The sequence below is a fragment of the Melanerpes formicivorus genome, unplaced genomic scaffold (assembly GCF_026170545.1).
Source record: "Melanerpes formicivorus ecotype bairdi unplaced genomic scaffold, bMelFor1.0.p_v2 SCAF_162, whole genome shotgun sequence".
NCBI lineage: Eukaryota > Metazoa > Chordata > Aves > Piciformes > Picidae > Melanerpes > Melanerpes formicivorus.
In genome coordinates, this window is record NW_027142514.1 from 197,061 (window position 1) to 223,313 (window position 26,253).

A 26,253-nucleotide genomic window follows, 5' to 3' on the forward strand; every position below is an offset into this window, starting at 1 on the left:
ATATGTGGGGAAAGCCTGCACCTGAGGGAAGGCCAGGAGGTGACTCTCAGGCTGTCCTGGGTGCTTCACACTGCTCTCATTGACTTTTCTTCTCTCTTTGCCCTTGCCTGCAGCGTGCTGAAGCACTCGGTGGATGCTACCTACGAGGAGCAGGGGCCCAGCCCTGGCTACCGAATGGAAATGTCTATCTTTTACGTGGTCTATTTTGTTGTCTTCCCTTTTTTCTTTGTCAACATCTTTGTGGCTTTAATCATCATCACCTTCCAAGAGCAAGGGGATAAAGTGATGTCAGAGTGCAGCCTCGAGAAAAACGAGGTACCCGCGGCTTCTGAACCTGCCCTTGGCTCCCGGGGGGGCGCTCGGAGCACTTCATACTGCTGGAAGCCTTTCCCTTAGTCCCTCCTGTGCCACGTGGGGCTTTAAGCAGTGGTTCCTGAGGGAGTGTGGTGTAGAGACCAAACAAAGTGCAGATGTTTCATAGTTTCATTCAGGGTTGGAAGGGACCACAAGGATCAGCCAGTTCCAACCCCCCTGCCATGGGCAGGGACACCCCACACTAGATCAGCCTGGCCAGAGCCTCATCCAGCCTGGGCTTAAATACCTCCAGGGACAGGGCCCCAACCACCTCCCTGGACAACCCATTCCAGGGTCTCACCACTCTCATGGTGAAGAACTTCCTCCTCACATCTTGCCTGAATCTCCCCACCTCCGGCTTCATTCCATTCCCCCTAGTCCTATCACTCCCTGAGATCCTGAGCAGTCCCTCCCCAGCCTTCTTGGAGCCCCCTTCAGATCCTGGAAGGCCACAATGAGGTCACCTTGGAGCCTTCTCTTCTGCAGACTGAACAGCCCCAACTCCTTCAGTCTGTCCTCACAGCAGAGCAGCTCCAGCCCTCTGCTCATCCTTGTGGCCCTTCTCTGGACACGTCCCAGCACCTCCAGATCCCTCTTGTAACAGGGGCTCCAGAACTGGACACAGTACTCCAGGTGGGGTCTCACCAGGGCTGAGCAGAGGGGGAGAATCACCTCCCTCGACCTGCTGGCCACACTTCTCCTGCTGCAGCCCAGGCTCTGATTGGCTTTGCGGGCTGCAAGTGCACACTGAGAGCTCCTGGTGAGCTTTTTGTCCACCAGCACCACCAAGTCTCTCTCCTCAGAGCTACTGTCTTCAGCTTTTGCATAAAGACAAAGCCAGGGAGAGCTCCCCCGGTGCTGCGCCTCAGGAAGTGCTGCCGCATGTCCCTGCGGACCGCACGTCCCTGTGGAGCACACTGCCCCTGCAAAGCCAAGCTGGACCTGCAAGTGAGCTCAGGCACGGAGGTGTGAAAGGGAGCAGAAATCTGTCACCTTTTAGAGGCCACTCAGCACAAATCGCTCTGATCCACAGCTGCTGTGGCTTCCCACTGGAACACTTCTCTCGGAAGGCTGGCTTTGTGCCTGGCTGAGAGGATGTCCTCCAGAAGTAGATGCCTTGTTCTGTTGGTAGTTGCCTGGGAGAAGAGACCAACCCCCACCTGGCTACAGCCTCCCTTCAGGGAGTTGTGGAGAGCAATGAGGTCTCCCCTGAGCCTCCTCTTCTCCAGGGTAAGACCAGGGAGAGCACCCATGACCCTAGCAAAGGTCATCATTTCCAGCTCAGGAGCCTCCTGGTTCTTCTTCACTTAGTGGCATCTCTGTATCTTTCTCCTGTGATCCTATCCAGTTCCCTCCTGAACCTGCACAGATGTGTTTTCTTTAGCCTCCACAACACCCTTCACCTGGGGTCCCAGCAGCCCCAGTGACCTGTTGTGGCCAGAGCCATCTCTTTTCATTCCTTTTGAAGCTGGGAGCTGAGCTCTGATGAAAAGAGATGACTCTGAAACCAGTTGTTAATTAGTGCCTCGTTTTGTCTGTGCCAACACAAAGGCCAAAATAAAGCAGGACCTTTTAGGGCTGCTTGAGCCATGGTGGTGCCCAGCTGAGCACAAAATGCTTTGTGCTCTGATGTAAGGCTTGGAATGGAAATCCCAGATGGGAAAATGCTCCAGAATCCGAGGGGGTTGTGGGTAGAAATCCATTTGCAATGCAGTTTTAGACTCAGAGTATAAGTGAACAGAAACAAGGCAGGTAAGGGGAGGGGGTGGGGGAGGTGAGAGTTCCCCCCAGTGATATTGGTTGGGTAACTTACTGGTTTGGTTGAATTCACATTTTATCAAGTGTTAGGAGCTGGGAAGGTGGAAGAGCTCAGCTGGCTTTCACACCACCTTCCTTTTGGCCCAAATGACACCTATAAGCACACAGATAAGGCCTTTAAACACACAAGTAACAGCTTTGAGCACACAGATAGCCTCTCTGAACACACAGAACATCTTTAAACACAGAGAGAACATTTCTGAACACAAATAGCATCTTTGAACACAAAAATACCATCTTTGAACACACAGAGAGAACATCTCTGAACACACAGAACAGCTTTAAACACACAGAGAGAACATCTCTGAACACACAGAGCAGCTTTAAACACGCAGACAGCATCTTCAAATGCACAAACAACAGCTTTGAACACCCAAATGACAGCTTTAAACACACAGAGAACATCTCTGAACACAAATAGCATCTTTGGACACCCAAATAACATCTTTAAACACACAGAGAGAACATCTCTGAACACAAAGAACAGCTTTGAACACACAGAGAACATCTTCAAATGCACAAACAACAGCTTTGAACACACAGAGAACATCTCTGAACACAAATAGCCTCTTTGGACACCCAAATAACATCTTTGAACACAGAGAGAGAGCATCTCTGAACACAAATAGCATCATTAAACACAGAGAGAACCTCTCTGAACACACAGAACTGCTTTGGACACACAGAGAGCATCTCTGAACACAAATAACATCTTTGGACACACAGAGAACATCTCCTAACACACAGAACAGCTTTGAACACACAGAGGACACAAATAGCATCTTTGGACACACAAATAGCATCTTTGGACACACAGAGAACACCTCTGAACATAAACAACATCTTTGGACACACAAATAGCATCTTTAAACACACAGAGAGAACATCTCTGAACACACAGAACAGCTTTAAACACACAGAGAGAACAGCCTTAAACACACAGAAGAGCTTTAATCACAGAGGACATCCCTGAACACAAATAGCATCTTTGGACACACAAATAACACCTTTGAACACACAGAGAGAGCATCTCTGAACATACAGAACAGCTTTGAACACACAGAGAACATCTCTGGACACAAATAGTATCTTTGAACACACAGAGAACATCTTTAAGCACAGAGAGAACATCTCTGAACATAAATAACGTCTTTGGACACACAGAGAACACCTTTGAACACACAGAGGACACCTTTAAACACACAGAGGACATCTCTGAACACAAATAGCATCTTTGGACACACAAATAACATCTTTGGGCACACAGAGAACATCTCTGAACACACAGAACAGCTTTGGACACACAAATAACATCTTTGGGCACACAGAGACCATCTCTGAATACAAATACCATCTTTGAACACACAAATAACACCTTTGAACACACAGAGGACATCTCTGAACACAAATAGCATCTTTGGACACACAGAGAACATCTCTGAACACAAATAGTATCTTTGAACACACAGAGAACATCATTAAACACAGAGAGAACATCTCTGGACACAAATAGCATCTTTGGACACACAAATAACATCTTTGGACACACAGAGACCATCTCTGAACAGAAACAGTATCTTTAAACACACAAATAACATCTTTAAACACACAGAGATAACATCTCTGAACATAAACAGCATCTTTGGACACACAGAGAACACCTTTGAACACACAGAAGACATCCCTGAACACAAATAGCATCTTTGGACACCCAAATAACAGCTTTAAACACACAGAGGGAACATCTCTGAACACACAGAACAGCTTTAAACACAGAGAGAACACCTCTGAACACACAGAACAGCTTTAAACACACAGGGAGAACATCTCTGAACACACAGAACAGCTTTAAACACACAGAATGTCTTTACCAACCCTCCAGTTCCTACAGGAGGAACATTTTCTGTAGTAAGCCCTTGGATGTATAACTCCATCCCTAAGTGGGAAGGGATCAGGACCTCCTGGGAGCTGGGCTGGGCTGGGAGGCTGTCTCCTAGGATTGCAGGGAGCCACAGGAGCCCTGTGGGGTTTAATACTTCAAGAAGTGTCCCCAAAGTGAGCACAGTTTGGGGATCCTGTGCTGCATTTTACCAGGGAAATCAGCCCTTAGAAACATCCCCCCTCCACTGAACCCTCTGCTTGCTCTCCCAACAGTATCCCAAGGGGCTGCCAGCCCTTTCTGTGTGTTCTTTTCATGCCATTTCTGTTTTGTAGAGGGCCTGCATCGACTTTGCCATAAGTGCCAAGCCCCTGACCCGCTACATGCCTCAGAACAAGCAATCCTTCCAGTACAAGATGTGGAAATTCGTGGTGTCCCCTCCCTTTGAGTACTTTATCATGGTCATGATTGCTCTCAACACCATTGTCCTCATGATGAAGGTTAGTAGCTTCTTACTGACTCTCAGCTGGTTTGGGTTAGCAGATGTGGGGTTTGCTGGAGAGGCTTCAACCTGTAGAGCTGGGGGGGGGTGGGGATCAGCAGAAGCCACAGAGTCATAGAATGGGTTGGGTTGGAAGGGACCTCCACAGGTCATCCATTCCCTCTGCTGCAAGCAGGGCCATCCTCAGCTGGAGAGGCTCCAGCCTGAGAGCTGGGGGAAGAACAGCAGAAGCCACAGAGTCATAGAATGGGTTGGGTTGGAAGGGACCTCCACAGGTCATCCATTCCCTCTGCTGCAAGCAGGGCCATCCTCAGCTGGAGAGGCTCCAGCCTGAGAGCTGGGGAGGGGAACAGCAGAAGCCACAGAGTCATAGAATGGGTTGGGTTGGGTTGGAAGGGACATCCAAAGGTCATCCATTCCCTCTGCAGTAATCAGGGCCATCCTCCACTGGAGAGGCTCCAACCTCAGAGCTGGGGGAGGAACAGCAGAAGCCACAGAGTCATAGAATGGGTTGGGTTGGAAGGGACCTCCAAAGGTCATCTAGTCCAACCCCCTCTGCACTAAGCAGGGGCATCCTCAACTGCATCAGGTTGCCTAGAGCCATCTCCACTTCTCATCTGCCTCATGTTTGTTTTTAGAAGCCTTGTGGGATTCCTTCAGTCCCTAAAGGGAGGTGGTTTAGTTGTGATCATAGAATTGTTAGGGTTGGAAGGGACCTCAAGGCTCAGCCAGTTCCAACCCCCCTGCCATGGGCAGGGACACCTCACACTACAGCAGGTTGCTCACAGCCACATTCAGCCTGGCTGCAAACACCTCCAGGGATGAGGCTTCCACCACCTCCCTGGGCAACCTGTGCCAGGCTCTCACCACCCTCATGGGGACCAACTTCTTCCTGACAGCCAATCTCAATCTCCCCATTTCTAGTTCTGCTCCATCCCCCCCAGTCCTATCCCTCCCTGACACCCTCAGAAGTCCCTCCCCAGCTTGTCTGTAGCCCCCTTCAGATCCTGGAAGGCCACAATTAGGTCTCCTTGGAGCCTTCTCTTCTCCAGATTGAAATACTGCTGAAATGATTAAATACTGCTGCTGGGGTTCCCCATGCAGAGCTGGTTTGGGTCACAGCCCCCTTCAGCCTATGGCCAGTGGGATGGGAAGTGGGTTCTGCAGGTCTGGAGGTCCTGGTTCAGCCTGGACTTGCTGCTGCTGAGCAGGGTCACCTCTGGGAATGCTACCATCCAGCCATCCCAGGGAAATGACTCACATCAGCAGCAGTGTCAGGCTCCTGGGACGTGATCCATGGTGTCTAAGACATGCAGATGGCTGGAGAGGGTGGATGGCCTCCCCTCCTACCCCTCATTCCCTCTTCAGAGTCAAGGGGGCCACCATATTCTTTGGGTCTGCTGGAATGAAAAGCAGTTCTGCACTTGTCCTCTGGTTTGAAAGTGCCCTTCCTCCCTCCTGGCCCATGCTGTGCTTCCAGGGAGGTGTACACCAGCCACAGCCTCCCCCAGCTACCCCATTAAGCCAGCACACAGACAATGGGGTGCTTCTGGAGGGGCATGAATGGCCACACTGTAACCCCAAGCCATGCTTAGTGCCATCTGGCACTAAAAGGGGCAAGAGCCTTGCAGTCAGGCAAGGCAACTGGGAAGGTTTCATTCTGTAAGTGATCTTCCAGTAACAGCCTTTCTCCCATCCTGATTTAGTTCTATGATGCTCCAGAAGCATATGAAGAGATGTTGAAATGCCTGAACATTGTGTTTACATCCATGTTTTCCATGGAGTGTGTGCTGAAGATCATTGCCTTTGGTGTGCTGGTACGTGCCTTCCTTATGCCCACTCATTCCTCTCCACGGTCACAGAATCATGGAATGGTAGGGGTTGGAAGGGACCTCTAGAGATCAATGAGTCCAACCCCTCTGCCAAAGCAGCATCACCCAGGGCAGGTCACACAGGAATGTGTCCAGATGGCTCTTGAAAGTCTCCAGGGAAAGAGACTCCACAGCTTCTCTGGGCAGCCTGCTCCGGGGCTCCAGCACCCTCACAGTAAAGTTTCTCCTCATGTTGAGGGGGAACCTCCTGTGTTCCAGCTTATAGCCCTTTTTCCTTGGCCTATCACTGGGCACCACTGAAGAGAGCCTGGCAGCTTCATCATGCCCCTCACCCCTCAGCTATTGATAGATATTGATCAGATCCCCTTTCAGCCTTCTCTTCTCCAGACTAAACAGCCCCAGGCCTCTTAGACTTTCTTCATAGCAGAGATGTTCAAGTCCCCAGACCATCCTCCCACCCTCTGTTGGCCTCTCTCCAGCAGATCCCTGTCTCTCTCTCTAGCTGAGGAGCCCCAGACTGGACACAACATTGCAGGTGTGGTCTCACTAGGGCAGAGGAGGGAAGAGAGCCTCCCTTGACCTGCTGGGGACACATTTCTTGATGCACCCCAGGAGATCATTGGCCTTCTTGGCTGTGAGAGATGTTCATGTCCCCAGACCATCCTCCCACCCTCTGTTGGCCTCTCTCCAGCAGATCCCTCTCTCTCTCTAACTGAGGAGTCCCAGACTGGACACAGATGTGGTCTCACCAGGGCAGAGCAAGGGGTGGGAAGAGAGCCTCCCTTGACCTGCTGGGGACACTGTGCTTGATGCACCCCACGAGATGATTTGCCTTCTTGGCTGTGAGGGCACAGTGCTGTCCCAGGGATAACTCACTGCCCACTAGGGCTCCAGGGTCTCTCTCCATGGAGCTGCTTTCCAGCAGGCCAAGCCCTGCTCCGCGCCGGTGCTTCCGAGCTGCTGTTGCACGAGCTGCATTTAAAGCCAAGCAAAGGAAGAAAGGAAGGAAGGCAGGCAAGGCTGTGTTGTGCAAGGCAAATAACCCCTGGCCCCTCCTGTGCCCCTTGTGTGTGTTTTTGGCAGAACTATTTCCGGGATGCCTGGAATGTCTTTGACTTTGTCACAGTGCTGGGAAGTATTACTGATATTTTAGTAACAGAGATTGCGGTAAGTACCTCCGCTCTCCTGCCTTCATTTCCCCGGCCAAGATGCTGCCCTTCCTCCCCACCAGCCTCATTCTTTAAAGCCACCTCTGGGACTCCTCCTTGATGCTGTCCTGGGCTGAGCTGGCAGCCTGTTTCCACGAGGGCTACGGCTACCTGCCCCTAAGAGTTCCAGGCACAAAGCTGTGATGAGAACGAGAGCCCCCCCCGGCGACTGTGCCAGGAGACAAGAAGCTCTCCTCCTCCTTCAGCCACCAGCTCTGCCCCTGAGCTGCACTTGCTTATTAATGGAAAAATCCTGTTGAATTTAATAGAGGGAAGAGCTCCAAAGGGTTCTGCTGCAGGCAGCTGGTACAGAGAGTCAGAACTATTCAGGTTGGAAAAGCCCTCTAGGATCTTAAGTTCTATACAGAGAGAGTGATTCCCATTGGAATGGGCTGCCTGGGAGGGTGGTGGACTCACCATCATTGGAGGTGTTTAGGAGGAGACTTGATGGGGTGCTTGGTGCCATGGGTTAGTTGTTTAGGTGGGTTGGATTGGTTGATGGGTTGGACATGATGATCTTGAAGGTCTCTTCCAACCTGGTCTATTCTATTCTATCCTACCCTATCCTACCCTATTCTATTCTACTCTATTCTATTCTATTCTATTCCATTCCATTCCATTCCATTCCATCCTATCCTATCCTACCCTATCCTACCCTATCCTATCCTACCCTATCCTCTCCTATCCTATCCTATCCTACTCTATTCTATTCTATTCTATTCTATTCTATTCTATTCTATTCTATTCTATTCTATTCTATTCTATTCCATCCCATCCCATCCCATTCCATCCCATCCCATCCCATCCCATCCCATCCCACCCCATCCCATCCCATCCCATCCCATCCTATCCTATCCTATCCTATCCTATCCTATCCTATCCTATCCTATCCTATCCTATCCTATCCTATCCTATCCTATCCTATCTATTCTACTCTACTCTACTCTATTCTATTCTATTCTATTCTATTCCATTCCATTCCATCCCACCCCATCCCACCCCACCCCACCCCACCCCATCCCATCCCATCCTATCCTATCCTATCCTATCCTATCCTATCCTATCCTATCCTATCCTATCCTATCCTATCTACTCTACTCTACTCTATTCTATTCTATTCTATTCTATTCTATTCTATTCTATTCTATTCTATTCTATTCTATTCTATTCTATTCTATCTTCCAGCCCAACCATCAACCCAACACCACCACCATGGCCACTAAACCATGTCCCCAAGTGCCATGGCCACACATGTTTTGAACACCTAAAGGGATGATGACTCCACCACCTCCCTGGGCAGCCTGTTCCAATCCCTGACCGCTCTTGCAGTGAAGAAAGTTTTCCTAATGTCCAAACTAAACCTTCCCTGGTGCAACCTGAGGCCATTTCCTCTTGCTCTATGACCTGACACTATCATAGTATCATAGAATCAGTCAGGGTTGGAAGGGACCACAGGGATCATCCAGTTCCAACCCCCCTGCCATGGGCAGGGACACTCCACACTAGATCAGGCTGGCCAGAGCCAGGAGAATGAAGTGATTCTCCCCCATTAAGGAGAATCAAGTGATTCTTGCACATAATGCAAGGTGCCTTGCAAGGCACACACACAAATCTGTCCCCTGAAGCTCCTACCCAAGCTTGGTCATGGAGCAGAGGGAATGTGGTAAGAGGAGTGAGAAAGGGAGAGGTGATGGGGACACAGCAACTGCCAAAGCCTCTTCACCCTGGGGGAACAGAATGAATTTGTGTCACCTGCACAAAAGCTTTGTGGGGTGATTATTAAAACAGCTTCATAGAATCATTAAGGTTGGAAAAGACCTTTGAGATCATTCAGTCCAACCATAACCCAACTACTGTGACCAGCAAACCATGTCCCCAGGTGCCATCCCCACAGGTTTCTTGAACACCTCCAGGGATGGTGACTCCAGCACCTGCCTGGGCAGCCAGTGCCTGAGGACCCTTGCTGGGAAGAAACTTTTCATAGCCATGGAATCATAGAGTGGCTTTGGTTGGAAAAGGCTGGTCTTCAAGGTCCCTTCCAACCCATACCTCTCTATGAATCATAGAATCATTAAGGTTGGAAAAGCCCTCTAAGGTCATCCAGTCCAACCCTCAACCCAACCCCACCATGGCCACTAAACCCTGGCCCCAAGTGCCATGGCCACACATTTCTGGAACACCTCCAGGGCTGGGGACTCCACCACCTCCCTGGGCAGCCTCTGCCAATCCCTGCCCACTCCTGCAGCAAAGAATTGTTTCCTCATCTCCAACCTTAACCTTCCCTGGCACAAGCTGGCCAGCCCTACAATCTCAACAGTCTCCCTGCAAACGAGTCCTGTAGATGACATGAAGTTTGCCATTAAATTCCAGAGGATTTTTCCATAGGGGCAGCCAATGAAGGGCAGCAAATGTCTAACTGAGGCCTTGACATCCTGGTAGCATCCAGGTTCCAAACTGCTCCTCTCCCAGTGCATGTTTTAGCTGTTGATGCTCTACCTCTGTGTGAGGAATGTGAACTTGACTGTAATTTCTCTTCTCAGTCTCTGGGATTTACTTATAGACCTGGTGTGTGTGTGTGTGTGTGTGCTCAGAACTGTGCTCCCAGGCTTCCTTACAGGACATGCAGCTGGTGGTGAAGGCCACCTTACTGTTTCCAACACAAAATCCCATCAGGCATTGGCCTCCTGGGTGTGAAAACAAAACCACCACCAAACCACACAAAGCCCCCAAGTTTTGCTCCCCACACAGGTCATGTTCATTTTAAGAGCTGGTGAACCCTAGCTTGGAGATTTTGGATTGCCTTCTGTTTGCAAGTGCAGGGCTTGCAGCCAGGGTGAAGATACCCTGACCAAGCACAAGGTCTGAGAGTCCCTTCTCTGAGGGCTTAGGTGATTCATTGTGTTGTGGGCAGGTGCTGGGTGCTTGCCTCCAGCCCTCTGCCCTGGGGCACATGTTCTTGCCAGGCTCAGGCACCCAACCTTTTGCCTTGATCTGGAAATTCCTGGTAACATTTGGAAGTCAGCCACAAACAGAGCCTGACCCTTCTCCCCCACCCCTCCTTCAGCCACTTTTGCTGGGAGGAGGCAGCACAGCCAGCTCCACGTGGTAAGGGAGCCTGTGGTCTCTGTGAGAGTCACAGAATCAGACTGGTTTGGGTTGAAAGAGACCTTTCAACATCTTCTAGCCCAACCTCCCTGCAGCCTGCAGGGACATCTGCAGCTAGGCAGCCTCAGGTGTTTATAGACATGGATCAAATCTCCTCTCAGCCTTCTCTTCTCCAGACTAAACAGCCCCAGTTCCCTCAGTCCTTCTTCACAGGAGAGATGTCATAGAATCATAGCATCAATAAGGTTGGAAAAGACCTCAAAGATGTCTGTCTTTTCTCTAGCCTGAATCTCCCTCTTTTAGTTTCAAACCATCACCTCTTGTCCTGTCACAACAGCCCTGCTCAAAACTCTGTCCTCAGCTTTCTCATCAGCCCTTGAAACGCTGCAAGGCCACCAGGAGGTCTCTCTGGAGCCTTCTCTTCTCCAGGCTGCACAACCCCAACTCTCTCAGCCTGGCCTCACAGCAGAGGGCTTCCAGCCCTGCCAGCACTGCTGTGGCCTCCTCTGGCCCTGCTCCAACAGCTTCATTTCTCTCCTGTGCTGAGGGCTCCAGAGCTGGCCCCAGCACTGCAGGTGGAGTCTCAGCAGAGCATAGCAGAGGAGATCTTGGTATCTTCTCCTTCAAGTAGATGTCTCCTTCACAACACCAAGCCCACAGTCTCCTTAATTGAATTCCTGCCCTCTACAGGTATTCTGCAGGCAGCAAGCAGCCATCAGTGCTGCCCATTTGCTGTGTGGCAGGGAGGATCTCTGCTCTGCCAGCCTCTCCCTCCAGCTCCTTGGCAAGGATGTCTGGCTCCTGGAGAACTGGCTGTGGACTGGTCAGGTTGGGCTCTGCTATGTCACTGGAGCTAAGACAAAGCTAGAGAAGCTCTGGGGCTGTGTGTGCCCATCTTCAGCTCTTTGCTAGCAGCAGCTGCCCCTTGGCCCTGCTGGCCAGCTCTGAAGGGTAGGAGAGGCAGTGTGTAGGCAGAGATTCCCCATCCTTCTCCTGATCTTTGGGCCAGAGAGAAAATGTTCTCCCAAATACCTTGTGTGAGCTGGCAGGAAGTGATGCAGTGAGCTCAGGAGAGCTGCAGTGCTGCCATCACCCTCCCTTCCACAGCAGCTGCTCTGGATTCCAGCATCACAGACAGCAGCAATTTGGAGATGCCTCTGCAGAGGAGTATGAATTACCTCTAAAACCAGCCAGCAAGGTCCAGCAGGGTTGAGCTGCTAGCACCTCTACCCTGTTCCATCATCCTCCCAGGTGTTAATGGAGAGGCTTCTGCTTTGTGAGTAACTAGATCCATTAATGGAATCTTAAAGAGGACTTTCTGATGCAGTTCAACAGCTTCCCTGGCTGTGTGTGCAACACAAAGCTTCTCACAAACTTGTCCTCAGTGCAGAAGCTGTACATCCCCCAGCTCCACTCCAGCCTCTGCTCCCCTGCCTCAGTCCATCCATCTCCCATCCCTTTCAGCTCTGCTCTAAGATCTTTTCTGCAGCATTTCTCTGGAGCCATCACATCTCCTTTCCACATTTTCCTTGGCAGACAGAGGGTGCAAAGAGGTCCTCCCCATCTTCTTGCTAGACTTGTTTTTCAAAGCTGCTTTCAGCCAGCTCCTCTCTTGATATCTCCAGGCCACTGCTGCACACTCATCCTGGTGGAACAGCTTCTGCAGCCACCCCTGGATGCAGCCCTGAGACTCACACATCCATCCTGCAGCCTCAGCCAGGGAGAGTGGGCTGGGAGCTCAAAGGCATGGTGCCGAGCTTGCAGAGGGAGGTGTTAGGAGCTTGAAGTTGTCACAGTGGTGTACAGGTCTTGGGATCACTGCTTCATGACCTGAGTGGGAGTTAGCAGTGAGGCCCCAAGGGTGGTGTTTGGAACAGGTTTGTTACTGGCAGCAAATAACAGCAGCTGTCAGGATGGGGGAAAGTTCATCCTGCTTCAGCCACTGGCATGTGCTGGAGGTGGTCTTGCACCAGGATCTCCACCACTGCTGTGAGCCTTCCTCTCATTCCTGTCCTGAGGGCAGCCTGTGGCATGTAGGGTGGAAAATCAGCAGAAGGGTCCAGAGCTCTGCTCCAGTCCCATTTGGTTGGTTGGAGCACATTGATTCTAACCCAGTGAATGTCAGGGGAAACCCAAGGAGTCCCCAAACTGCCTGGCAGTAGCCAGGAACTGTTTTGCTGCCTGGAAAGTGGCACAGTGCTTGTAAATCCTGGACAGTGCTTGTGCACCCTGGGAGAGTTACACTTTAAACCTCCTCTGTAATAGATAACCTGCTATTTTGGTTGGTGCAACTCCCCTTGAAGCCACTGAAATCCTCCTGGTATTTGGAACCAACTGACCCAAGTGTAGCCAAGGGCTGACAGAGCCAAGGCAGTGATGGTGAGGATGCTGCCTGCAGACAGCAGGGAGCAAGGTGAGGACCTGTGGGTGCCTCACCTGCAGGGCACAGATCAGGCTTGTGGCCTCAAGTCTTCAATCCCTCTGCCTCTGCCCAACCACTCTTTGCCTTCTCTATTTCCAGGTAGGGTAGAGTCCTAGCTAAGGCTTGAGGTGAGCATCCACTCTGCACAGAACTCCACAGCTAGTGCTGAACCCACTTCAGCTCTGCCTTGGTGCTTGACCATGGGGGCAGCAGCTCCCAGCACTGTGTTACGACCAAAGGGAAGAGCAGAGCTGTGCCCATCACAGCTCAAAGCTGGGACCCCCACAGCAGATGCCCTCTTCTCCACTTGCCTTCCCCTGCTCAAGCCTCTCCTCTGCTGATGGGCAGCCCCCATTAGTCCTTCCCAGGCCACTGAACCCAGTAATTACCCCCTGACACAGCAGGGTTTCTCAAGATGGCAAGCCCAGGTGACAGCCACAGCACAAACCCCACCAGCAATCTACATCTCTCCCCACGACAGCCACCCTTGAAGCCCTCCAGCTCCCTGTGGAGGGAGGGCACCTTCTGGGTAAGGCTCTGAGACCAGGCTCACAAACAGCTGCTGCAGCAGCACCAACCCCTTCTCCCCATGGCTCTATTGTGCAGCTCTGGGTGTTCTCCAAGCCAAACCAACCTGCTCACCTGGGTGGCCTCATCTTGAGAGGCTTGGCTTCCACCAGCCTTGTTGCCTTGGGATACATTTAACCCACTGTCAAGTGAAGATAAAAAGGAAAAGAAAAGTGTGAATTGCTTTGATTTGATTTTCTAATCATGTCATATGTAATTTACTTTGTGAATGCAGTGCAATATCTCTCTCTCTCTCTATTTTTTTTTTATCTTCTTAGGCAAAAGAAAAAAGCCCAACCCAACCCAACCCAACCCAACCCACATCTGTCTGGTTTTTCACCCCCACCCCTCTCCCCTCTCACTGATTGAGGTGGCATGAAGCACAAGGTGTCCCTGGGGGACACAGCTGGCCTTGGGGAGGCCGAGTGGCAATCTGCCATCGAGCTTTTAATGCCTGGGAAGATAAAAAAAAAAAAACCCACACCACCAACCCCAAATCACCAAACCACAACCCCCAAGCTCATACTGGAAAGTGTTTGTGACCTGTCTCCCCCAATTTGCATTGCCCTCCCAAATGCAAATCACTTCCTTGCACTGTCTGTGTTACCCTGAGGAGCTCGGGATCTGTTTTGGGTTTGAGTTGATAGAGTTAGCAGAAATTAACTCTTCCCCTCCCTCCCTCCTTCCCTCCCTCCTTCCCAAACCCTTTCCTCTCCCTTTCCCCCCCAATCCCTTCCTCCCCAGTAAGTCCAAAGAGGTTTTTTTCCAGTGAAATTTTCAGAGTTTCCTTTTTTGGCTTGTCCTGATTACTCATTTTCTCTCTTTTTTTCCTTTCTTTTCTTTTTTTCCCTGTTTTTTTTCCTTCCCTTCCCTTTTTGTTCTTCTTTTCCTTCTTTTTCTTTTTCCTTATTTTTTCCCCTTTTCCTTTCCCTGTTTTGTTCTTTTTTACATTCTTTTTTCTTGCCTTTTTTCCCTTTTTCTGTCCCTGTTTTGTTCTTTTTTCCTTCTTTTTTCCCTTCTTTTTTCCCCCTTTTTCTTTCCCTGTTTTGTTCTTCTTTTCCTTCTTTTTTCTTCTTTTTTTTCTTCTTTTTTCCCCCTTTTTCTTCCCTGTTTTGTTCTTTTTTTTTTCCTTCTTTTTTCTTCTTCCCCCTGCCCTCCCCCCCCCGTTTTGTTCTTTTTTCTTCTTTTTTTCCCTTGTTTTTGTCTCTTTTTATTTCCCTGTTTTATTTTTTTTCTTCTTTTTCCCCCCTTGTTTTCCCCCCTTTTTCTTTCCCTGTTTTGTTCCTTTTTCCTTCTTTTTTCTTCTTTTTTTCCTTCTTTTTTCCTTGTTTTCCCCCTTTTTCTTTCCCTGTTTTGTTCCTTTTTCCTTCTTTTTTCTTCTTTCTTTCCTTCTTTTTCCTTGTTTTTTCCCTTTTTCTTTCCCTGTTTTGTTCTTTTTTCCTTCTTTTTTTCTTCTTTTTTGCCTTCTTTTTTCCTTCCTTTTTTCCTTGTTTTTTCCCCCTTTTTCTTTCCCTATTTTGCTCTTTTTTCCTTCTTTTTTCTTCCTTCCCCCCCCTTTTTTCCCCGTTTTGTTCTTTTTCCTTCTTTTTTCCTTGTTTTTATTGCTTTCTATTTCCCTGTCTTACTCTTTTTTCCTTCTTCCCCCCCTTGTTTTTTCCCCCTTTTTCTTTCCCTGCTCTGTTCTTTTTTTCTTCTTCTTTTTTCCCCCTTTTCCTCTCCTTTTTGTTTCTCTGTTTTGTTCTTTTTTTTCCCCCTTCTTTTTTTCTTGGTTCCCCCCTCCCTCCTTTTTGTTTCTCTGTTTTGTTCTTTTGTTTCTCTGATTTGTTCTTTTGATTCCCTCTTTTGTTCTTTTTTTCCTCCCTTCTTTTCCTCTTGTTTCCCTTCCCCTTTTTGTTTGTTTTGTTCTTTTGTTTCCCTCTTTTGTTCTTTTTCACCTTCTTTTTTTCTTGTTCCTCCCCCTCCTTTTTGTTTGTTTTGTTCTTTTGATTATCTGTTTTGTTCTTTTGTTTCCCTCGTTTGTTCTTTTCCCCCTTCTTTTCTTCTTGTCCCCTCCTCCTTTTTGTTTCTCTGTTTTGTTCTTTTGATTCTCTGTTTTGTTCTTTTGATTCTCTGTTTTGTTCTTTTGTTTCCCTGTTTCGTTCTCTTCCCCCCCCCCCCCCCCCCTTCTTTCCTTCTTGGTTTCCCCTCCCCCTTTTTTTTCTTGTTTCCCTGTTTTGTCCTTTTCTTCCCCCCTGTTTTGTCCTTTTCTTTCCCTGTTTTGTCCTTTTCTTTCCCTTCTCTACCTGCTGACTCACCGCCATCCAACCAACACCCACCGCGAACACCATGCCTCCGTCTGTGTGTCGTGCACCTGCTGCTCCAAACCAACCCAACCAACCAACCAACCACCACCACCAAAACCCCAAAACCAACCCAAATCACCCTAAAAAAAAATACCAACCAACCCAACCCAACCCCAAATACTGTCAATAACCTGGCAAAATATCCACCCCGGCAACATCCCACGTAGGACACGGTTGGTTTCATTGAATTTAAACAATTCTTTTTCCAACTCTTTCCCTTTTTTTCCTCCCCCCTCTTAGTTTTGTTCCATTCCTCTTCCTTTTGTTTTGATTTTCCTTCTCTTTGTTTTGTTGGGTTTTGTTTTTTTTTTGCTTTGACTTTTTCCTCTCCTTTGTTTTGGTGTTTGTCCTTCTCTCTCTCTTTTTTTTTTTGTTGTTTGGGCTTTGTCTTTTCGTTTGATGAGGTTTTTCCTATTTGCACTGGTGGGGAACCAAAAACCAACACCACAACAAACCACCAACCACCACCACCACAACAACAACAGCAACAAAAGCCTCACTGCAGTGTGCCTCCAAATGTGGCTTCTGTTCTGCACCTTCTTCCCCTTGGCTAATTGGTGACTTGAGGCAACCCCAGTCACCAATTGCCTGTTCTCTGCTGTCTGTTACACCTCCAGTGATAAAGGGGAGACTGCCACTTGCTTTATTTGTGGTGGGGGAATAAAGAGAAGGATTTGGATGAGGATAGGAGGGAAAGATGCTTCTGGATGGTCTGGAGTAGAGAAGATTGGCTGGCTGGGAGAATCCCTTCATGCTGTGAGAGCTCAGCTCTCAGAAACTGGGTGGGTTTTTCCTTCCTGATGAGATGCTTGGAGCTTTCTGCAGAGGGAAGCAGAACACTTAAGAGCCTCAGAGGGATTTTAAGCCCACGGTTTACATTCTGCTGGAAGGCCAAAAATGCTTCTTGCAGTGATCACAGCCTTGCTTCCCTCAAACCAAAAGAGATCTTGTAAGGCAGAGTGGTTTTTATTCCACTCTTGAAAAACCCTTTATGAAACCACCATGCAGAAGCATTTTGCCACCACAGTGGGCACAGAGTCCAAACCCAAACAACTCAAGAGAAATGGGTAATGGACAGGGCTAACACCCAGGGTGGGGGACCAGATCCCCCTGGCAATTCAGTGCCTAATTCCAATGATGCTTTTGGAACTGTTGGCTTTTGTATATCATAAATCATAAATCAAGCAAAAGAGGATGAGTAAAGAAAAAATGCAGGCTAGAAATATCTATATTCTCCCATTGTTAATTATGTTGATTCTGGTTGATAAAGGAGACCATGAGCCTATCAAAAATTCTTGCTTGGCCACCTGCTAACAGCTCTTGCATCTGGCCTAACATCTGGATTTCCTGTTGCACAGCTGCTGTTAAGGGTGAGTCTTCACCACAGGCCACAAGTAAGCTCCGTGCACTCTTCATGGAGGGTCACAGGAGAGGGTTTCTGCTAGGAAGCAGCAAAGAAGAGGAGGGCAGTGTGAAAATGAAATGTTTGCCAGGGGCAGTCTTGAGAAGGGAGTCCTCTGTGTGTGCCCCTGCAGCTGGAAGCCTTGCAGGTTGACACAGATTGCAGCAGGCTGGAAGGGAGCCTCGAAGGTCATCTTGCCCAAGCGCCAAGCATTCAGCAGGGACACCTCCAACTGGATCAGGCTGCCCAGAGTCCACATCAAACCTGGTCTTGAATGTCTCCAGGGATGGGACCTCAACCATATCTCTGGAAAACCTGTTCCAGTATTTCACCACCCTCACTGTGCAGAACTTCCTCCTGATGTCCAACCTAAATCTCCCCTGCTGCAGTTTCAAACCACTGCTCCTTGCCCTACCACTACAGGCCCTTCTAAACTGTCCCTCCTCAGCCTTCCTGTGGGTCCACTTCAGCTATGGAAATGCAGCTCCAAGCAGTGAGGATGTCTCTGGAGATTTCACTTTCTGCACCTCTGTGCTGTGGCATCAGCTGCTCACAGGAAAATAGACCAAACCCCCTCAGTTTACCTCCATTTGGCCAAATTATGGCCTTGCCTCTGCCCATCCTGCAGTTCAAAGGTTTGAATGCTCAGGCTGTTGTTTGTTAGGTTTGCAGTCTCTGTGGTCAGAGGTGCAGCTCTTTCTATCACTTGACATCTAAGTTAGACCTTTGGAACAAGAAGTTGTCCTCAGGAGCCACGCTCTTCCTTCTCCTCCTGCTGCTGCTGGGAACCTACAGTGGAATCTTCTTCTCTAGAGCCTTTCAAGCTCCACATGGATGTGTCCCTGTCTGAACTGCCCCAGGTGATCCTGCTCTGGCAGGAAGATTGGACTTGATGATCTCCAGAGGTGCCTTTCAGGCCTTCCCATTCTGTGATTCTGCAACAGAAACCCCAAAGTTGGAAGGTAACAGTGAAGAAGGAGAGATCTGGGCACCACAGACATCATGCAATCAGTTTTCCCAGTGTTGCTGGCTCAGGGTGAAGGGATATGATGAGATGTGGTGTTGTATGATGTGATAGGATGTGGTAATGTGATAAGCCATGCCTGTGATGGCAGAGTCCCCAAGGCACAGGCAAATGTGGCAAAAATCTTCAGCCTCTTCAAATCATCAAGGGCTGTCCCCATGCTTCAGAGGAAGCCAAGATTCTGTGCAAGAATCAGGAACTTGGACATTGCAATGGGAAGACAGCAGTTCCTCAGGCTGGTTCTTCTTGATGTCAGATGAAGAGAGCTTCCAAAGCTTCCTGAATGCTCCCATCCCTGCCTTGCTTGGTTTTGTCTTCCCACAGCTCTTAGCAGCTGTGGGTGAGTCCTTTGTTCTGAGGACAGGAATCTGAAGTTTCAAGGTTCCTTGTAGTGTTCTGCAACTGGGCTGCAGGAAGCAGCCAGGGATGAAGAGCTCAGCATCTGGCCAAAGTAATGCTTTGTAGCCAAGATCCTGTGCAAGAGTCAGGAACTTGGACACCTGAAAGGGAACACAACCAGTTCCTTGACAGCAGTTCCTCAGGCTGGTCCTTCTTGATGTCAGATGAAGAGAGCTTCCTGAATGCTCCCATTCTTGCCTTGGTTGGATTTCTCTTCACGCAGCTCTTAGCAGCTCTGGGTGAGTCCTTTGTTCTGAGGACAGGAATCTGAAGTTTCAAGGTTCCTTGTGGTGTTCTGCAACCGGGCTGCAGGAAGCAGCCAGGGATGAAGAGCTCAGCATCTGGCCAAAGTAATGCTTTGTAGCCAAGATCCTGTGCAGGAGTCAGGAACTTGGACATTGCAATGGGAACACAACCAGTTCCTCAGGCTGGCTCTTCATGATGTCAGATGAAGAGAACTTCCAAAGCTTCCTGAATGCTCCCATTCCTGCCTTGCTTGGATTTCTCTTCCCACAGCTCATTGCAGCTCTGATTCTGAGGACAGGAATCTGAAGTTTCAAGTTTCCTTGTGGTGTTCTGCAACTGGACTGCAGGAAGCAGCCAGGGATGAAGAGCTCAGCATCTGGCCAAAGTAATACTTTGTAGCAGCATAACATAACCTCCTTCCCCAAATCCTGCAGGGCACCTCCAGACACGGCATAAGCCTCTCGTATTGCCACTTCAGCTTCAAAAATCCAAAGCACCAAACCCACCCAGCTGCTGCTCTGCCACTGATGTGCAGAAGAGCTCCTGTGTTGAGGAGGAAACCACCCTGCTGCTGAAGATATTGGAGGAAGAGGTCTGGGCAATGGCTCCTCTACTTGCCAGTATGGAAAGCATCCTGGGTAGCCTGTTCCAGCATTTTAGAGCCCTGTCAGTGAAGAGGTTTCTTCTCATATCCAACCTAAACCTCCTCTCTTGCAACTTGAGGACATTTCTTCTCATCTTGTCACTTGTTCCTTGGGAGAAGAGACCAACACGCACTTGGTTCCAACCTCCTTTCAGGGAATTGTAGAGAGCCAGAAGGTCTCCCCTCAGCCTCTTTTTCTCCACACTAAACACCCCCAGTTTCCTCAGCTGCTCCTCACCAAACCTGCTCTCCAGACCCTTCCTCAGCTTTGTTGCCTTTGTCTGGACCCACTCCAGCTCCTCAATGTCCTTCTTGGAGCAAGGGCCCCAAAACTGAATGCAGGACTCAAGGTGTGGCCTCAGCAGTGCCCAGAACAGAAGGACAAGCACTTCCCTGAGCCTGCTGGTCACACTGTTCTGGATTCAAGCCAGGGTGCATCACTTGACTTGAACTTTGGTCATGTTCCTGTGGTGGGAAACTGTGGCTGCTCCCAGCCCCCCAGGGCTGGGTGGGTGTCTGGGTGCCTTCAGTTCCAGAGTTCCCTCTTTGAGGAAAACATTGTCAGGCCTGGAGGAAAGGTTTGTCAGAGATCATCTGCTGGTCCTCAGGAAGATGATCAAATCAGAAAGCCTCTTGTGAGCACCAGCCAGCCTTCAGCACCTGTGCAACAGCAAAGCAAACAGAAACCTGGAATGCAAGAGCTTGATAGCCCAGGCCATGGTTCTCCCTGTGCCATGCTGCAGAGGTGGCTAGGCTGGAGGAGAAGCGATGCAAACCACTGTCCTACACCAGAAATACTGCAGTGTGGAGTCTCCCCTTTAGCTGCATGCAATTCCAGCAGCTGCCTGGACAGCTGAGGTGTTGAAGGGCAGGTTTTCTCTGTGCTGTGCTGGGGGTTACACACGTGGAGCCCTTCCCCCCTCCTCCTGGGCCGTGTGTAATTTGGCTTCCCTAGGAGCAGCACAGAGAATGTCCTTCCAAGGGCATGCAAGTGCTGGTGACAGGGGACTTCCCTGGGCTGGGAGGGAGTCCTAGCTTCTGAGATTGTTTTGGGTTGGAAGGGACCCTAAAGATCATCTAGCTCTAACCCCCTGCCATGGGCAGGGACACCTCCCACCAGCCCAGTTTGCTCAAGGCCTCATCCAACCTGGCCTTGATCACCTCCAGGTAGGCAGCATCCACAACTACCATGGGCAATCTGCTCCTGATTCACCACCCTCCCTCTGAAGAATTTCTGCCTAATCTTCAGGCTAAATCTCCCCTCCTCAAGCTTCTATCCATTCTCTCCCATCCTATCTCCACAAAGCCCTTGTAAAAGGGATTCCTCATGAGCTGAGCCCTTCCCTGCCCTTTAGGGCATGGCAGCACCTGATTCCAACAGGGAGGGTCAAATCTTAAGGAGTTGGGGCTGGGTTATAGACAGAAGTGCAGAGTTCTGACCCCCAATTTCACACTGCACATGTACAAACTATCCCATGGAAAGCCCCAGGGACAGCCTGTGCTCAATGGGACCTTGCAGTCAGGCCAGATCAAAGCAGTCATCATGCATCACATCAGCTCTGGAGATCAGAGCAAGGTCTGACCAAAGCCATGTCCTTGCTGTCAGGCTGCAGTAAGGTGGGAAGAGGGAGACAGGCCAGGTTCATCCCCAGGGGGCTGGATCCTGCAGCACTGCTTGTCTCCTTGGTTAGGTTGGTGCAAGGACAAGATCTGGCTTGAAGGTAACCATTTGTCAGGCTTCCCAGCCTGGTGCCCAAGTGCCACAAACATTACACCTGAGGTCTGAACCTGTTCCCACTGGTGGGGAGACTTTCCCTGGTTAAAATGGGCTCTGGGTTAAAGCTCTGCCCTGCAGTACCCTGCAGAGGTGTTAGCAGCCAGCACAGGGACCCAGGTTACTACGGACCAGGTAGTGATGGGATCCTCTCATCCGGCCGTGGGCTGCCTCTTGCCCCCTGGCCCTGACCCACCCAGGTGAGTTGAGCTGGGATTTTATGAAGGGCACAGAGGTGAGGTGAAAAAGGAGCCTGGTGGTGCTGAGAGCTGCACCAGGGGGTTTTTAGCACCTGCTTCCCAAACCTTGCCCAGCCCAGGGGAATCCTTGCTTGTGCTTGGCCTGCCAGAGCTGCTCTCTGTGGCTGACTGGAATGAGCTCAGCGCTGTCTGCTCTTTCATTGAACATTTCTGTGCTTTTCTCTTTTCTCTTTATTTGAGGACTGAGCCTGAGATATGCTCTGTGCCTAACTCTGAGCTGCTTGCCTTTGGGTTTTTTTGGTTTTGTTTTGGTTTTATTTTGGTGGGGTTTTGTTTGTTTGTTTTTAACATGAGAGAAAACTGAGTGCATGCCTGGGACTGATTTCTTGAACTCTTTTGATGGGATTGGTGGAATGCAATTGCTAATGGCCCCAAAAACTGAGCTGGCATTGAAAGAAATCGAGAGATCCAACAAGCCCCCCACCCCCCAACCCCCCTCCCCTAAATTCAGGATGAGCTCTGCAGCCAAATGAGCAAGAAATGTGGGTCACTTTAATATGACTGGGTGCCTTCTAGTCAAAGAATATTACAAAGCAAAGACCTTTCCTGCTCTTCTTTACCAACAAGAGCTCCTCATGATTGTATTTTCTGCTCTGCTGCTGGACAGTTTAAAGCGGGATGCAGTCTCTCTTTACCTCACTCAGTCACCTACGTGGCTGGGACCAGAGATTCACAAATCAGTGGCTCAGAATCCCTGTGGAATAGGGGAGGCTCTATTTTTTTCCCTCTCCTTAAAAACAGGAGGGCAAGAGGGATCTGGCTTCTGCATGTTTTGTTTTGGAAAGAACCCTCTCTAGATTAGCTCATTGGGGCAAGAAACCTCTTTTCCCTGAAGACAAAATAAAAACCCCAAACCCAACCCCAAACAAAGGGTATGGGGTGGGGAGAATCAACCAAAACCACTGGAAATCAGAATCTGCCTCCAGCAGTTCTTTGATCCACCTGCAAAGGCACATTGAATGATGACTAAAACAATCAGCAGGTTCCTAAGGCCCCCTCCTGCTGCTGAGCCTCTCTGATTGATTCGCTGACGTTGAGCCTTCTTCCAAGCAGTCTTGCTGGTGCCACTCCTCCTTGACTGAGCCTGTGCAGTCACACCTTGTGCTCCAGAGGTTTAAAACCTCCAGCTTAGAAAGCATCCTCATTCCTTCCAGGGTGTTTTAATCATCACTGGACAATGCCTCTCTTTGTTACTCAACTTTTTGCCCACCCAGCCTTGGCTGGAGTTCAGCTCTTTCTACAACAGGAGCTGGCTAAGGCTCATTCTGTATTAAATGATTGTGTGGCACCAGGGCTTCTCCCTGCTTTAATCAAAAGGGGAAACCCCAAACAGAACCAATCAAACAAAACAACAATAAAAAAGGGCAATCAAACAAAAGAATAAATCAAACAAAGGAATAAATAAAACAAAAGAATAAATCAAACAAAAGAACAATCAAATAAAAGAACAATCAAATAAAAGAGCAATCAAAAGGCCAATCAGACAAAAGAATCAATCAAACACAAGAACAATCAACAGAACAACCAAACAAAATAATCAATCAAACAAAATAATCAAACAAAAGAACAATCAAAAGAATCAATCAAACAAGAGACCAAACAAAAGAACAATCAAACAAAACAGTCAAAGTAATCAATCAAACAAAAGAACAATCAAAAGCACAATCAAACAAAATGAACAAAATAATCAATCAAACAAAAGAGCAGACAAAATAATCAAACAAAAGAGCAATCAAACAAAAGAATCAGTCAAACAAAAGAATAAATCAAAATAATCAATCAAAAGAAAAATCAAACAAATAATCAAACAAAAGAACCAATCAAAAGAATCAATCAAACAAAAGAATCAATCAAAATAATAAAAGTATCAATCACACAAAATAATCAGACAAAAGAATCAATCAAAAGAACAATCAAAATAATCAATCAAATGGACAATCAAAAGAATCAATCAAAAGAATCAATCAAACAAAAGAATCAATCAGACAAAATAATCAATCACACAAAATAATCAGACAAAAAATCAATCAAAAGAGCAATCAAACAAAAGAATCAATCAATCAAAAGAACCAATCAAACAAAATAATCAATCAGAATAATCAATCAAACAAAAGAATCAATGAAAAGAACAATCAAAATAATAAATCAAAAGAACAGTCAATCAAAAGAATCAATCAATCAAAAGAATCAATCAAACAAAATAATCAATCAAAAGAATCAATCAAACAAAAGAATCAATCAAAAGAATCAAACAAAAGTATCAATCAAACAAAAGAATCAATCACAAAATAATCAATCAAAAGAATCAATCAAACAAAATTACACTCAAACAAAAGAGCAATCAAACAAAAGATCAATCAAACAAAAGAGCAATCAACAGAATCAATCGAAGCCAAGAATCAATCAAACCAAAGAACAAGCAAACCAACCAACAACCAAACCAACCCAAGACCTCCAAACGGACAGCGCCGCAAGGGCCTTTTTTATCCCCCCCCCCTTTTTCTCTCGTTGACCCCAGTAGCAGAGGGGAGGGGCTCTTGTGGAGAGGGGTTTTCTCATACTTGCTGCATGTGGAGTGATCTGCACTGACGAATGTTTCTTTTGGAAGGTTTTCTGGTGGCCGATTTGCTGCTTAGATCGTGGAGCTGGTAATTTTAATTTCTTTCTTGCGGGCTGTGGTTTCGGATCGCCTTCATGCCTGAAGGACACAAAACCTTTACTCTCCGCAGGACAACTTCATCAACCTCAGCTTCCTGAGGCTCTTCAGGGCAGCCAGGCTTATCAAGCTCCTCCGCCAGGGCTACACAATCCGCATCTTGCTCTGGACCTTTGTGCAGTCCTTCAAGGTGAGTGGCGGGCGGCCGGGAGGAGAGGTGGAGAGAGGGGAACGCTCGGCGCGCCGGCGGCGGCCTCCACTGCGTAGCAAAGAGCTTCCCCTTGCCGAGGTGTCGCGTTAAGGGTAAGATCCTGATGCCTGCCTGCCTGCCTGCCTCTCTCGGAGCCCAGGGCAAAAATTAACCTTTGCCTCTCTTTTTTTCAGTGCCCCGCTAAGGATTTGCTCTTGTGCAGCATTTGGAGAGCTAAAACAAATGAGTTAGAACGGGGTTGTGCAGCCAGCTAAACCGGTTGGAAGGGACTTGATCAGAAAGTGAAGATAAATAAGTTAAAAAGGACTTGTGCAGAAAGCTAAACCAATTGGAAAGGACTTGATCAGAAAGTTAAGATAAATGAGTTAAAAGGAACTTGTGCAGAGAGTTAAACCAGTTGGAAAGGACTTGATCAGAATGTTAAGATAAACAAGTTGGAAAGGACTTGTGCAGACAGTAGAACAAGTTGGAAAGCACTTGATTAGAAAGTTAAGATAAACAAGTTGGAAAGGACTTGTGCAGACAGTTGAACAAGTTGGAAAGGACTTGTGCAGAAAGCTCAACCAGTTGGAAAGGACTTGATCAGAAAGTTAAGATAAACAAGTTAAAAGGAACTTGTTCAGACAGTTAAACCAGTTGGAAAGGACTTGATCAGAAAGATAAGTTAAAAAGGACTTGTGGAGAAAGTTAAACAAGTTGGAAAGGACTTGATCAGAAAGTTGAACAACTTGGAAAGGACTTGATCAGAAAGTTAAGATAAATAAGCTAAAAAGGACTTGTGCAGGAAGCTAAACCAGTTGGAAAGGACTTGATCAGAAAGTTAAGATAAACAACTTAAAAGGAACTTGTTCAGACAGTTAAACCAGTTGGAAAGGACTTGATCAGAAAGTGAAGATAAATAAGTTAAATAGGACTTGTGCAGAAAGCTAAACCAATTGGAAAGGACTCGATCAGAAACTTAAACAACTTGGAAAGGGCTTGATCAGAAAGTGAAGATAAATGAGTTAAAGGGAACTTGTGCAGACAGTTGAACAAGTTGGAAAAGGACTTGATCAGAAAGTTAAGATAAACAAGTTGGGAAGGACTTGGGCAGAAAGCTCAACCAGCTGGAGAGGACTTGATCAGAAAGTTAAGATAAACAAGTTGGAAAGGTCTGGTGCAGAAAGCTCAACCAGTTGGAAAGGACTTGATTAGAAAGTTAAACAAGTTGGAAAGGACTTGATCAGAAAGTTAAGTTGGAAAGGACTTGATCAGAAAGTTAAGATAAATAAGTTAAGATGAATTTGTGCAGACAGTTAAACAAGTTGGAAATGACTTGATCAGAAAGTGAAGATCAATAAGTTAAAAAGGACTTGTGCAGAAAGCTAAACCAATTGGAAAGGACTTGATCAGAAAGTTAAACAAGTTGGAAAGGACTTGATCAGAAAGTTAAGATAAATAAGCTAAAAAGGACTTGTGCAGGAAGCTAAACCATTTGGAAAGGATTTGATCAGAAAGTTAAGATAAACAAGGTAAAAGGAACTTGTGCAGAAAGCTCAACCAGTTGGAAAGGACTTGATCAGAAAGTTAAGATAAATGAGTTAAAAGGAACTTGTGCAGAGAGTTAAAC

General features: G+C 48.0%; 1 protein-coding gene across 1 annotated transcript in view; it reads left to right on the plus strand.

Annotated features, from left to right (window-relative positions):
- CACNA1B (calcium voltage-gated channel subunit alpha1 B) overlaps nt 1-26,253 on the plus strand; it is a gene marked incomplete at its 5' end in the record, with an annotated part of 276,768 nt that overhangs the window by 189,006 nt on the left and 61,509 nt on the right. Inside the window, 5 exon segments of the mRNA XM_068168969.1 lie at nt 114-315; nt 4,387-4,551; nt 6,260-6,370; nt 7,469-7,552; nt 24,507-24,623. Coding sequence (XP_068025070.1) covers nt 114-315; nt 4,387-4,551; nt 6,260-6,370; nt 7,469-7,552; nt 24,507-24,623 — 679 coding nt within the window.